At 42.0% G+C, this 13510-nt stretch overlaps 1 protein-coding gene across 1 annotated transcript in view; it reads right to left on the minus strand.

Annotated features, from left to right (window-relative positions):
• The window catches only part of AKAP9 (A-kinase anchoring protein 9), a 198721-nt gene extending 189527 nt beyond the window's left edge, over positions 1 to 9194 (minus strand). The window contains exon 1 of the mRNA XM_045007992.1: positions 9022 to 9194. Coding sequence (XP_044863927.1) covers positions 9022 to 9069 — 48 coding nt within the window. The 5' untranslated portion in view covers positions 9070 to 9194. The remainder of the gene's footprint in view (positions 1 to 9021) is intronic.
• Positions 9195 to 13510: the final 4316 nt, after the last annotated feature.

Genomic DNA, 13510 nt, shown 5'->3' on the forward strand with positions numbered 1-13510 from the left:
GAGGGTACTAGATCCAGGGTGAAAAGCAGTTCCTGGCTGTCGGGGAAAACTGTTTCTCTGCTTGCTTGCTATGCACCATCTTCCTCGTCGCCAAAATCTGCATCCCTATTGCGAGAAAATCCATTGATGGAGTCCATGCACAGGGGTGGGGTAGTTGTAGGGGCACCCCCTAGAATGGCATGCAGGTCATCATAGAAGCGGCATATCTGGGGCTCTGACCCAGAGCGGACATTTGCCTCTCTGGTTCTTTGGTAGGCTTGCCTGAGCTCCTTAAGTTTCACGCAGCACTGCTATGGGTCCCTGTTACAGCCTCTGTCCTTCATGCTCTTGGAGATTTTTTCAAATATTCCAGCATTTCGTCTTTTGGAACAGAGTTCTGATAGCATGGATTCATCTCCCCATACAGCGATAAGATCTAGTACCTCCTGTTCGGTCCATGCTGGAGCTCTTTTGCGATTCTGTGGTAACGTGTGCTGATCAGCTTGCCACAATGGCCAAACAGGAAATGAAATACAAAAGTTCGCAGGGCTTTTCCTGTCTATCTGGCCAGTGGATCTTAGTTGAGGAGTGCTGTACAGAGCAGTCACAATGGAGCACTCTGGGATAGCTCCCGGAGGTCAATACTGTCGAATTGCATCCACGCTACCCCCAAATTCAACGGAGCAGGGTCAATTTCAGTGCTAATCCCCTCATTGGGGAGGAGTACAGAAATCGTTTAAGAGCCCTTTAAGTCGACAAAAATGGTTTTGCTGTGTGGATGGGTGCAGGGTTAAATCGATCCAATGCTGCTAAATTTGACCTAAACTCATAGTGTAGACCAGGGCTTAGTCATCTAAGGAAGTTTCACAAACAATTTTACCGCTATTGTTTTTATCTTATAGCTTGTAAGATAAAAATTAAAAATTGTTATTTAATATTTGAAATTACTAGCACCATCTATAAATGGTTATTCAAATGACCTGCATAAAATCTGGAAATGCCTGTCTTTGACGAGGCTTACAAAAACAGCCTATATCCCTTTAACAACAACAACTTCTAGCAGACTGCCATGGCAAAAATAGTATATAGCCGCATCCTCTAAGATTAGAGGAAACTTTCTGCCTTGCAGCAACACTAAACCCAAGGAAGTAAGGAGTCACAAGTTAACGTAGAGATGAACTGAAGGCAGCAGGTACAGTAACACCAGAAACAGCCAAGCCACAAATAATGAAGCAACATTGAGACTTCTGAAACCCAGCAGTAAAAAGCAAAGTACATCAGTAAGAAGGGGAAAAATAATTCAACTATGAGAGGGAAGAAGGATTCCAGTGAGAAGTGTGGCGATCCAGGACTTCAACATAATTGCAATTTTTCTTGGACACCCAATCATGTCTGAAAGCTACTTGAAGGAGCACACACTGAAGTATCAAATAAAGAAAGTTAAACTTTCATTTTGGAAAGAGAGACTTGAAGACCTTTATGTGGAAACAATTCTGTATCAAGGAGGAAACAGTGAAGCTTTAATAAAAAAAAATGTATAATGGCTTAGCACAAAAGTTCCAGAGTTTTTTATTTATTCAATTTTTAGTAGCATGGATGTTGAGGCAGAGATCTCATGGATCACTTCTCCTCCTGATCGCTCAGTCAAGCTGGCACTTCATCCTGGCAGCAGTTACCATATTTGCATGTCTTGTCTCAAACATGTACACATATAGTTAATTTTAATGCTAAAAATCAAAGACTTTTTTTTAAATAAAAAAGTGTTGCTGTATGTTTCATTTCTTTGTTCCCCTCCCTCCTTTGTTCCTCCCCACCCTCAGCTATGCTGTATTCCCTCAGCTATGCTGTATTCCCTCTCTCCCCCCTCTTCTATTAAAAAAAGTTATCCCCACAAAGGAACAGTCAATCCTCACACATTTGCAATCGCCTTCTCTAGGCAAAGTCTGTTCTCACACACCCCCATTCAAAGTAAATTACCACCTTCACATATTCATAAAAACATACACAATCCAGAACTCAATTCTACATACTTTCTCTCTTGTTCATCCCCAGTGTAAATAGGTGGGAAAGTACTGGAAGGAGCCATTTGAGGAAGAGGATGAACAAAGAACAGGAGTTCTGATGGACCAGTGAAAAGAAACAATTCTGCAGCACAAGAGAAGGGAGCCCAGGAGTCATCTGGAGGCTGAAAAGAAAGGAAGCAGGAACAGGTCCCTTCAAGAGAACTGTCTCCAGCCCCATTCTCTTCCTCCATTTCTTCCTCACAGCTTCCCCTCTGGGTCCAAGTCAACCAATCTACTGAGCAGTTTGCTTTTCTCAGTCCTGTTAAACCTATGCTCATCCACTCCCTTCTCCACCTTACTCCAGTGCATTATCAGGAGTCTCCTCTCCAGTTTCTCTCACACACACACCCATCCATGCCAGACTTAGTGGTAACCCCACAGTAAACTTCTCACCCTGGCTAGGAGGACTTGAGCACCTCTCCTTATCTTCATGCCTTTTTGGTTTTTTAAAGCATGAAATGTGAGAGCAGTAACATAATGCTTACCACAAGCAATGCCTTTTGTTACATAAAATTTCTTGTGTTAAAAAACTGATTCAAGATGCACACTGGCAAGAAAATGTTTGTATAATTCTGCTTCATAAATGTTTTTGTTCAACTGACTGAAAGCAGTTGGAAACAAAATGAACAATCTGCACCTGAAAGCAAAACAAGATACATCAGTAAGGTCAGCTTTTAAATTACACACAAAATTTAGTTTTAAGAAAGAGAGAGGATGCTACTCACCACATCCTCAATAAATTGCAAGAAGTTTCAGCAGTTACCCTGAAGAGAAAATAATATTTAAAGGATTGTTCATTAGAGGTAAACTTTCCTAGTTAAACAATTTCAGACTAAATTCTTTATGTTACATTTAAACACTGACCTGATGAGTTGTAGAATGAAATCCTTTCATGCTTCTGTCAAGTCAATGATTTTTAAAAAAAAAAAAAACTGGAAACCGGAACAACCTGTAACTTCATTCTAAGAAATCATAATTTCTCAATACAATTAGATCAGATGACAGAAGTAAAACTTATCTTGTGCATCATTAATTTGTAGGGAAACAAAACTACAAAGTTCAGGCTACCAGGCAACATCAGTGTATTTGTCTGGATACATTCCACCTTCATGCTCAGCCACTAGAAACAGGCACAAACAAATATTCACAAACCAAACTGTTGAAGATAATTTTCTGGTACAGCTGAATTTCTGAAGGCATCATCAGACAGACCTACAGACTACTTAAAATGGCTAAGTAGGATTAGCTCTCCACAACAATGGACCTTTGCCATTACACTTGCTCTGATTATTACCTAGTATAAATCAAAGACATGCAAGTTCCTCGTATGCACTGTGAATATACAGAAGACACTGACAACCATTACAATGAATAGAGGGCATTCTGGATACAAAAAGAAGATATAGACAGTACTTAAAAGCCCTGAGAATCCAGAATTAAAGCCAAAGCTGGAATAAAGATTTTCTAAGCAAAATTCAGTATAAATATGACTGAACAAGCTAGCCAGTATGCCACCACTGCCCTTCATCCCTCCTCCTAAATATAACAGAAGAAAAGAGCATGATCAAACACACTGGGAGGTAGTTTATGTCCAAAAAGTTTCATTAATGTAAGATGAACAGTTTTACAAAACTTCATACTGACAGAAGTATCTATGAAACTTTATACATTTTTCAATTAAAGTAGTTGTGTTTTTAGAGCATTTAAACAGTTTCATTCATCTACAATGATAAAGGCTGATGAGCAAATATATAGCAGGAAGGTTGCTATAGATTTACATTCACTTTGCACCCTTCAGGTCTGAAGAGAGCCATAAGTAGCAAGAAAAGCAACTAAAAATCCTTTTACACACACCTCACCACTTCATTTACAAAAATTTAAATAGATAACAGTGTAAAATTCAGCTGTGATGTTTTAAGGGGTGTAAGATACCAAGTCTTTAAGTAAGCACTTACAGGAGGACTACCCTTTTAGCTTTCATCCAGAGAGGACTAGAAGAAGGTATAGGTTACACTAACCCTCCTGGAGTGAAGTCAAGGAGAGGACAGATCTAAATAATAGTCACAGAAGGGAATCAAGGGGAACGCCATAAGAAAAAAGCACAGTCCACCCCACATCAGAAGGGAGCTGCTGGGCTTCCCTTTCCATCAGTCTTTGGTTCCCTCGTCAGTCATTCCCACCCTCATGTTCCATGTCCTTACCCCTGCATGTAGAAAGATATAATTCTATTGAGAGGTTTCCTGACATTGTAAACCACTAGTTCAGATGTTGAGTGATTGCAAAGATTACATTTCTTTGTAGAGTATTCGGGGGTTGTTGGGGTTGTTGTTTTTTTTTTTTAAACTGCACTAGAATTTTCCTATCAGAAATAAAACATTAGTGTTACTATAATATTATTGTCAGAGTAAACCTTGATGGTTATGAATTCATAGCATAAAAAGGTGCATTTACTTTGAATTAGATGTTAAAAACTACACAAGAGGCATCCATCCAAAACTCTGGATGTCCTTGACATGTATTTCAAAACAAAACACTGGATAGTTACAACAAAAACTGTCTGAAACACTTCTCCCCACCCAGTTAATTATTAGCATCCCATCATCTTGAGGGAAAGGATTGGAAACAACTCACCATAGTAGGGACAAGGACTAATAGACATCTGGCTAAACAGATGATACTGTGTGATCCAGAGTGATCAAGACAACAAAGAGGAATCCTTGGGACATGTGGATAAAGAATAAAGGGATGGGGAGAGTAAGGGAGCATATGAGAGCAGCTGGCTAAATATGCAGCTGCTTTAGAGCTGGCCAAAGATAGAACCTGGAGAGGGGAACCCAGCAGCAGAATCTCATCTAGAGCTGGGGAAAGAGCACATTTGAAAAAGGGAGAACTCAAAGAGGCAGCAGATGCAGGCTGCCACTGAGGAGTAAATATTGCAACTGGCAGACCTGGCACGTGGGAAAGAGCAGTTTGTCTAGTGTTCCTGGGATCTGGGCCAGAGAATATGATGTGAGAAGAATCACCTGGAGATGCCAGAAGGCCTTGTAGACTGTTGCCTAGAGAAACAAAAAAGTTACAGCTCGCAAATTCAGCAAGGAGGCAACATGAGGGGCTTCTCTAATGAAACGCTAGAACAGAGGTCCTTAAACAGGGTGCGCCCTCAAGAGGGGCGCTGAATGTATTCTGGGGGGCATGAGCAGCTTTGGGGGGGGAGTTTACTGTGCACATTCAGAGCTGGGTGCCTGGCACAGCTGCTGCTCTCCAGCCACCAATTTCTGAAGGCAGCACCGCCGCCACCACCAGCAGAGAAGTAAGGGTGGCAATACCATACTATGCCACCCATACTTCTGTGCTGCTGCTGACAGCTGCGCTGCCTTTAGAGGACAGCACCCGGTCAGCAGCCTCTGCTCTGCCTTCAGAAATGGGTGACTGGACAGCATGAGCTGCTGGCTGGGAAGCTGGGAGCGTAAAGTACTATAGACACAAAGAAGGGGACACGATTAAATGATTTTGAGAACCACTGCACTAGGAGATGCCACAGGCATCAATGTTAGAGCCAACAGCAGCCTATGCAACCAACAGCTAAGAAGATTTCCCTCCCAAAGAAGGTAACTTTGAAGAACCTTTGGAACTAGACATAAGGACTGAGATACTAGCCTTGTAACTTCCTATATGATTGCCCCTTAGGGAAATAGCCTGGAAATTTTCTGTACCTTTCCTCTGTACACAAACCACTTTGGTTTCAGTGTAGAGTCTTTGCACCCCTTCTTTTCTGCCAGCCCTAATAAAGAATCTCCCTTTATTTACTAGGTGCATGCAAGTGTCTACTGGGAACCAACCAAGAACAAGAGCCTGTAAAGCCTAGCATTTGAAGTGCATAACATGCTTCCCTCTAAATTCATGGTATACAGCAGGCTATGTATCACAGCACTCCTGGTAATTCTTCTAAGGAGAGAAGGGGGAAACTTGTCAGATACAGTAGATTGTCTGCTGGTTGATGGCACTTTTTAAAAGAATTATAAATAGGCACAATGGCTATACTTAAAAGTTTCTACTGATTCATAATTTAACTGAGTCTACCACTGTTCTCCCAAAAATGTATAGGAAATCTTTCAAACCAGCAGAAACATTTCAATTGCAATTGCTATATATAAACACAAGTGTGAACATGGTAAAAAAATAGACTTGCATTGATTATTTTAAATTTTTAGTATTGCCATAAGAGTATATGGCACTTTTTAGAGGGAGTAAGGTAAAGATGATTTAAAGAGCAAAGAGGTTAAAGTGGAAAGGTATTTTAACACCTCTGAAAAAGTACTTACAAAAGTGTTCTGCATGAATAATATAGAATAAATGTTCACTGAATTATTATTACAAGAGCAAATTCTTTCCTGTGTGCACAGCATCAATTTTTAAATAAAAAAATTAAGCTACAAAAAGAAAGATACACATTTGGCAATGTCCTTAGTTATTCCCCACCCCCTAATATACTTCATTTCTACATATGATGTTCTAAAAAAAAAAAAAAAAGTGCTGAATGTCCACATTGTGAGCTGGGATTCTTAAATACAATTTTTTAGAGAGAGAGAGAGAATGGAATTGTACAAGTTATCCATGTTTAGCAGGTAATATTAGTATAACTTGCCAGTGCTTGTTCTTTATTCATTGTTGTTCAAAATGACTACTTGATAAGTTTAAGCAGAATTACTAATTTTATTAATTTTTACACTGAAAACTTCCCCCCTCATGTTTCAAAAAGAGCAGTTTAATACATAAATTTACAGTGTACACTGCCATGCATACCAAAACATCTTTGTTTGCTTATGTAATGCTGGCATATAATACCCACTGAAGAACTAGCACAAAACCATAAAACTGTTTTGATACCTCAGCAATGGAAATGTGGCTATAACATTTACATACACTCTGTATTGGGGAGTATTTATTCCAAGATATGGCCTTTTCTGATAGTTTAGTACTACTCACTGATACTTCTCCAGTTACACATTTAGGTTAACCATTTTCACAATGTTAAGATTTGGCAAAATATGCTATTACATTGCTAAGATAGCTTATAGCAAGGAAATCTATGGGAAATATCTAGTTGTACAGGATTTCTCCTACTTGATAAAGATCTTAAGGATTAAAACTGGGTAGAATCCTAATGGACTTGTAGACCTAAGGGGCTTCAGAGCCTCCTGACAATATCATCCATTCAATTTGATACTTGGATTCTAGACTTATTTTTTCTCCTCCTTCTAGATGTATTGCAACTGGGTGAAGATCCAATGAATCTCACACTCTCTTACCTCTTCAATCTCTCAGCTGCCCAGGCTCTCTCCTGCCCATTATTCTTCTACTCCCTGCCTCCCATTACTTGTCCCTACACTCAAACCCCACTCATGCTCCAAAAATCCCTTCCTCTCCCCAACCTCAAGTAGCCTTCTCTGCCAACCCTCCACAAAACTGGATTATATGAACTATATATATTAAATATATATATAAAAAAATCAACTTGCCATCCTCATGATGTCTTGCCCTATCCCTTCATTAATTTCCTTTTAGACTGTAAATTCTTCAGGGCAGTACCTAGCATAATGGAACACTGTTCCTGCTGGGGGCTTTTGCTTGCTACTCCAATAGAAATAATATTTACAAGATACAAGTCACAACAACCAAATAGAGGCACTGAACACTTTTCTGGATAATATATCTTAGCCTATTCAACTTTGCACAACTGAATTTCCAACCCCAATTTCAGTGAAGAGCCTCTGCAAGAAAGACCGAGATGGACATTATCATGTAGTTACAGATTTACTTTGTTCTCCAACTGCACACACAATGTGATCTTGCTAAATTATCTTTTCCAATGTGAACTGACAATTTATGTTCTATGAACTCTAGTATTTGGTGGTAAATTGCCTAATTAGATGGACAAATTAAGACCAATTGCCATGGTTTACTAAACCTAAATTTTGCTTTACTATGTTTTATTTTAAGGGTTGGTTAATCCTTAAGTCTTCTCTCACTGATCATTTGTGAGCTTCCCTTACTCTAGGAATAAGGTCATTATAGCTGAGCCAATGTATTCTTTTACAGATATATTCTGAAGGTGATTTGTTTAAATACATTTAAATTATCAATAAACAGCTGATTATGGGAATAGTTTGGGAAATAAGGCATCAAACACACTGCATTGTGAGGTTACTTTGCAGTATTATAGCTCACTGAAGACAAGATGTCCTTCAAAATGAAAAACAGTTATCTCCATAAATTTTTACATTGCACTTTTTAAAAATGCAAACAGCAACTTGTGCATCAGGTTAACAGTATGTTGCAAACTGCATTTTCCTCACCACCAAATCTCCTTTTGCTAAACTGAAGTAACTTTAAAATATTTTATCCAGACCATTAAAGCTATACACATTCACAAAAGACACCAGCACACAAAGAGTTTCACTCACAGAAATGCCATTAACTCTCAATGTGTAACTACTGGCACCTGTGGCACTTACAAGTCATGGCCGTCCACCAACAGCTGTCACAAGCCAATCATACAGATTGGAAAAAACCTGCTCTGGAGGCCACTGCTATAAAGGAGAATATCCCAGCTTCTACAAAAACCCCATGATGACTCCACACCCCCTTCTCAGGGACACAGCACACTGGATACCGGTGAAAAGCAGAGTTATTCCTACACTTTGGGGTGTGCTCATCCCAGGCTACTCAGCAGAGGATTTGGTTCCCCTCCATAGCTTCCCCCATCAATCCTCCCCCGCAACACCCCCCCCCACAACAGCTTCCCTCGTCCTCTCCCCTCCCCAGCCACCCACCCACCCTCCCTCAACTTCCCTTGCCCCCCCCCTTGGCCTCCCCCGTCCCCAACTTCCCTTGGCCTTCCCCCGTCCTTCCCCCTCCCCGCTCCCCTCCGCTCTCCCCACCGTGCCCCTCTCCCCGCCGCCACAGTCTCTCCTCCTACCTTGGCTTTCCCGGCCTCTAGTTTCTTCTGTCTCTCCTCGTCCTCCATGGCCCCTGCGCGCAGAGAGCAGACGCGTTACCACCGCCGCCGCCAGCCGGCCCCGCTACAGCGACAGGAGCCTCCCTGGCCGCTCCACCGGCGCCGCCATCTTCAGCTCCACGTAAACACGCGCGGCCGGGAAAAGTGACGTCCGCGCCGCCGCCGCCTCCTCCTCGCCGAGCCCCGCTGCTCCGCACCTGGCCGAGAGCCCCGCCCACGCGCGGGCCGCCAGGCAGCGGGAGCCACGGCAGAGGGGAGGGAGAAGGCGTGACGGCCCTGTTCCCCCCGCCCCTCGGCACTTACCGGGGATCCACCCGCCTCCCCCTTTTTGAGCCCCTGCCCCCCAATCGGCGGGGATCTACCTCCCCAGAAACCTGCCCCTCCCCCCAATCTGCATGGATCCACTCCCCCCGAGATATCTGCTCCTCCCCCCCAATCTGCGTGGATCCACTCCCCCCCGAGATACCTGCCCCTTCCCCCCAATCTGCGTGGATCCACTCCCCCCCGAGATATCTGCTCCTCCCCCCCAATCTGCGTGGATCCACTCCCACCGAGATACGGGCCCCTCCCCCCAATCTGCGTGGATCCACTCCCCCTGAGATATCTGCTCCTCCCCCCCAATCTGCGTGGATCCACTCCCCCCGAGATACCTGCCCCTCCCCCCAATCTGCGTGGATCCACTCCCCTCCCTCCCCCGAGATATCTGCTCCTCCCCCCCAATCTGCGTGGATCCACCCCCCCCAATACCTGCCCCTCCCCCCAATCTGCGTGGATCCACCCCACCGAGATACCTTCCCCTCCCCCCCCCATATGCGGGGGGATCCACCCACTTCCCCCCCCCCCCCTACCCTCCCCCCCCCACCCCCCCGCCCCCCCCCCCCCCCCCCCCCCCCCCGTCCCAGTCCCAGTCCCTAGATCCCTGCCCCTTCCCCTCACATTTACCGGGGCGATACACCCCTACTCCCCTAACAGACACCTAGCACTCCACAGTCACTCACCCTATAACACGCTGTCCTTCCCCCAATAGGATGACACTGGAGGGTGTCTATAGTTTGTAATTTAAAAAATGTGAAGTAATAAGTACATTTTTTATTAAGACTAAACACTTGCAAACTGAATGCTGCTACAGTATTCATGTGTGCAACATTGTTTTTTCTAAATGTTTTTTTTTAAAAGAGAGAAATGTTTCCTTGCCTTATTACCTATTCCTGAAGTTGATCCAATGATCAGAGCAAACTGTCTGCATGTCCTTTGCATTTTTGTCCTGGAAATCATAAAAATCAAGTCTGCAAGGTGTTTGTGCATTAGGTACCGTGGGAGGGTGATGCACAGTATTCTGTAAGATTAGGCCCCATGTCTGCATTTCATAACGTGTATATTTCATGCATCAGAAGTTTTAATAGCTTTTGTTTGGTTAAGGATCATGATGTTTAATTGACATGCATTAGTGAAATGTCAGGGGCACATCAGTACCTGGTCATTCAAGATTAAGCAGTATGCTGTGGTAGCTAATAATACATTTGTATTACATGGGGGCTCTGAATATGCAAATGGCATGCTTTTCCTTTCTGTTGTCCAGTCTCTCAGTTTTACTTTTGTTGAAGCAGGAAAATGGGTTAGATATTCATTAACACAAACATTTCTTACAAAATGTGTGTCTTAAAATATAAATTTTCTTAAACATAATGCAAGCCTTGTCAATTTAACGTGCAACCATTCTATATGAACACAAATATATTCCCTATCAGTTTGTATGCATACATGTTTTCATTAAAGCTTATTTACATTTTTTAATTTGAAATAAGATATAATTTTAAAAGAATGTTCAGTTCCCAAATTTAGCAGTCGGATACATTGTTTATCACCAAACAGGATGTTTAAAAATATTTTAATGTTAAAATTGCTGATATTTTACCACATAAGGAAGAACACTATCATCTATATTTTAATTTAATTTATCCAACACATGAAGCATCATATTTCAGTGTTGTAAGGAATAATTTGAGGGAGAAGCCATTCTGTAATTTATTTTAGAGTTGAAAATCACATGTTCCAAACAAATTTTATTCCTAAAATATACATATTTCTCTGGGGGGGGAAAAACATAGGCAAGATCTCTCTCTCTCTCTCTCCTACACATACACACGTCAAACTACTTCCACAGAAAATGTCTTACAGAAAGGATTTTTAATTTAATCATATTCCCAGACTGTCTGATTTCAATATTCCTTACAAGAATGTTCTTAGCTTCAATAGATCGCTAATAACATCCAATAGCAGTAACTAATGCAACTGATTTGCACAACTATATCTTCTAAAGAAACAACTGTATATTGTCTCTGCCTCTTTGACTATCAATTACCACTTCAGGAAATTCATCATTGTATGCACTAGCAGCTAATGAGATTCTATTGCTTAAAAGTACAAAGAGAGGATGCAGAGAGCACTGATGTGCACACTGATGTGCATACCAATGAAATAGTTTATACTGACTACTAAGGAAACCATTTAAATAATACAGCATACATTAAACTCATATTGATTAAAGGTAATATCTAAAATCTCTGTCAAGGCATTAAATTTTCAATCATGCTGATCCCTTTTTAATAACACTCATTGCCAAGAAATGTTTGTGTTTTTTAAATGTTATATTTAAGTTTCTGCATGTTTTAACTAAGCTGTGAACAGTCGCTCCAGATACCTGTGCAATAAGGGTGAGTACTATGAACGATAAGTCCTCTTTGACCTCAATCCAGTTCCCATGGAAGTCAGTGAAATCTTGTCTGCACTGTCAATTTTTAAAAAACATTTCCATTATTAGTCTAGCACTGGAGCAGCTCCACTGGCACCAGCAGTGATGGGTGTCCTACTGTAGATTGGCCATCTGGGCCCAGATTCACAAAGGATCTTAGGCATTACAATGCCTAACTTTTAAGCATCTTGGGTATATTTACACTGCAGTAAAACACCCAAGGCTCGCCCAAATCAGATGACTCAGGCTCAGAGTGCTTGGGCTGCAGGGCTAGAACATTACAGTGTAGGGATTCACGCCCTGGGTTCTCAGACCTTCCCTCTTCATGGGGTCCTGGAGCCCAGGCTCCATCCCAAACCTGAACAGCTACACTGAAATGTTATAACCCAACAGTCTGAACCCCATAAGCCCAAGTCAACTGACATAAGCCAGCCAGAGATATTTTATTGCAGTGTAGACATACCCATATGATGCCCAAGTGGAAGCCACAAACCTTAGGTTAGGTTCCTAGGCTCCCTATACTTTGTATGAGAGAGATAGCTGCCTGAGAATGGCATCCCCAAAAACCAACATGCTGGGAGGGGACCTGCTTAAACTAGCCAACTGCAGATGCTGAGGAGAGGGGTGTGTCCTAAGTAGATAGGGCTCTCACCTGAGAGGTGGGAAACCCCTGTTCAAATCCCATCTCATCAGACAGAGTGGGGAATTGAATCAGGGTCTCCCACATCCTGGGGGAGTAACCACTGATCTAAAGGTTATAAGGAATGCTGCCTCCATTTGGTGTGGAGTTAGGTGTGCTCTGACCATTCCTACTAGATCAGACCTAGCATGCAAGATAGGCAGGGCAACACCTATCTTCACCTGGTTTGAGGCATGATAGTCCAGAACCCCACCTGGAGCAGTAATGCTTATACCCAGAGGCAGAAATATAGACACTTAAGGAACATTTATAGTGAAAAATGTAGGCATTGAATGAGTTTAGGCAACAACTGAACAGGGGTTTTGTGCATAGCAGTAGCACCCTCACCTCTTTGTGGATATGGGCTCAACATCTTTACCACCATATCATCCAGACCTGCTCTGAGCAGGGGTAAACAAAATACTGGTAAAAACGTTGGTAGGAAGCAGTCTACATTAGCGCTTGCCTTTTGCCACCACTGGAGAAGCTATAGCAAGAGTGAGGTATTTTTAGGAATAGTTCAGTACAGAACAAAATATGGAGTCAGTAAAAGAAGTGGGATTAAAACTCAGGAATTCCTACTGTGACAATTAGGGTCCAGACACCCCCAGAGGAGAACAGAGGGTTTGAACTGCAAAGTATAAGGATTTGAATCAAAGGGATCATTTTTTTGTTTTGGAGTTTGTGTTTCTTTTCACTTTAATTTTCTAATCAAGACCAGAAACAGCACAACTCAAATGGCAAGAGAAAAGCAATTTGCATGGTGTTACTGACCAGGACTCTTGCCACAAATCTTCTAGCCCAATTGTACATCCATGCTAAACTAAACCTGAAGAGGTTTTCTCATCATTACTAGGGGAATTCAATTTTCTAGAAAAGTTCAAAGTGATCTGCTAAGGTTTATATAGATACTCAAATTCACATTATAAACACACTGAATTGTGGCCTGAAGTTTAGCCAGTAAAGAAGGGAATTACAAATATCTTTGCAATATCCTTTCCTAGCAGCTGATGCATGGA

Source organism: Mauremys mutica, chromosome 2 (genome assembly GCF_020497125.1).
Source record: "Mauremys mutica isolate MM-2020 ecotype Southern chromosome 2, ASM2049712v1, whole genome shotgun sequence".
In the NCBI taxonomy this organism is placed as follows: Eukaryota; Metazoa; Chordata; order Testudines; family Geoemydidae; genus Mauremys; species Mauremys mutica.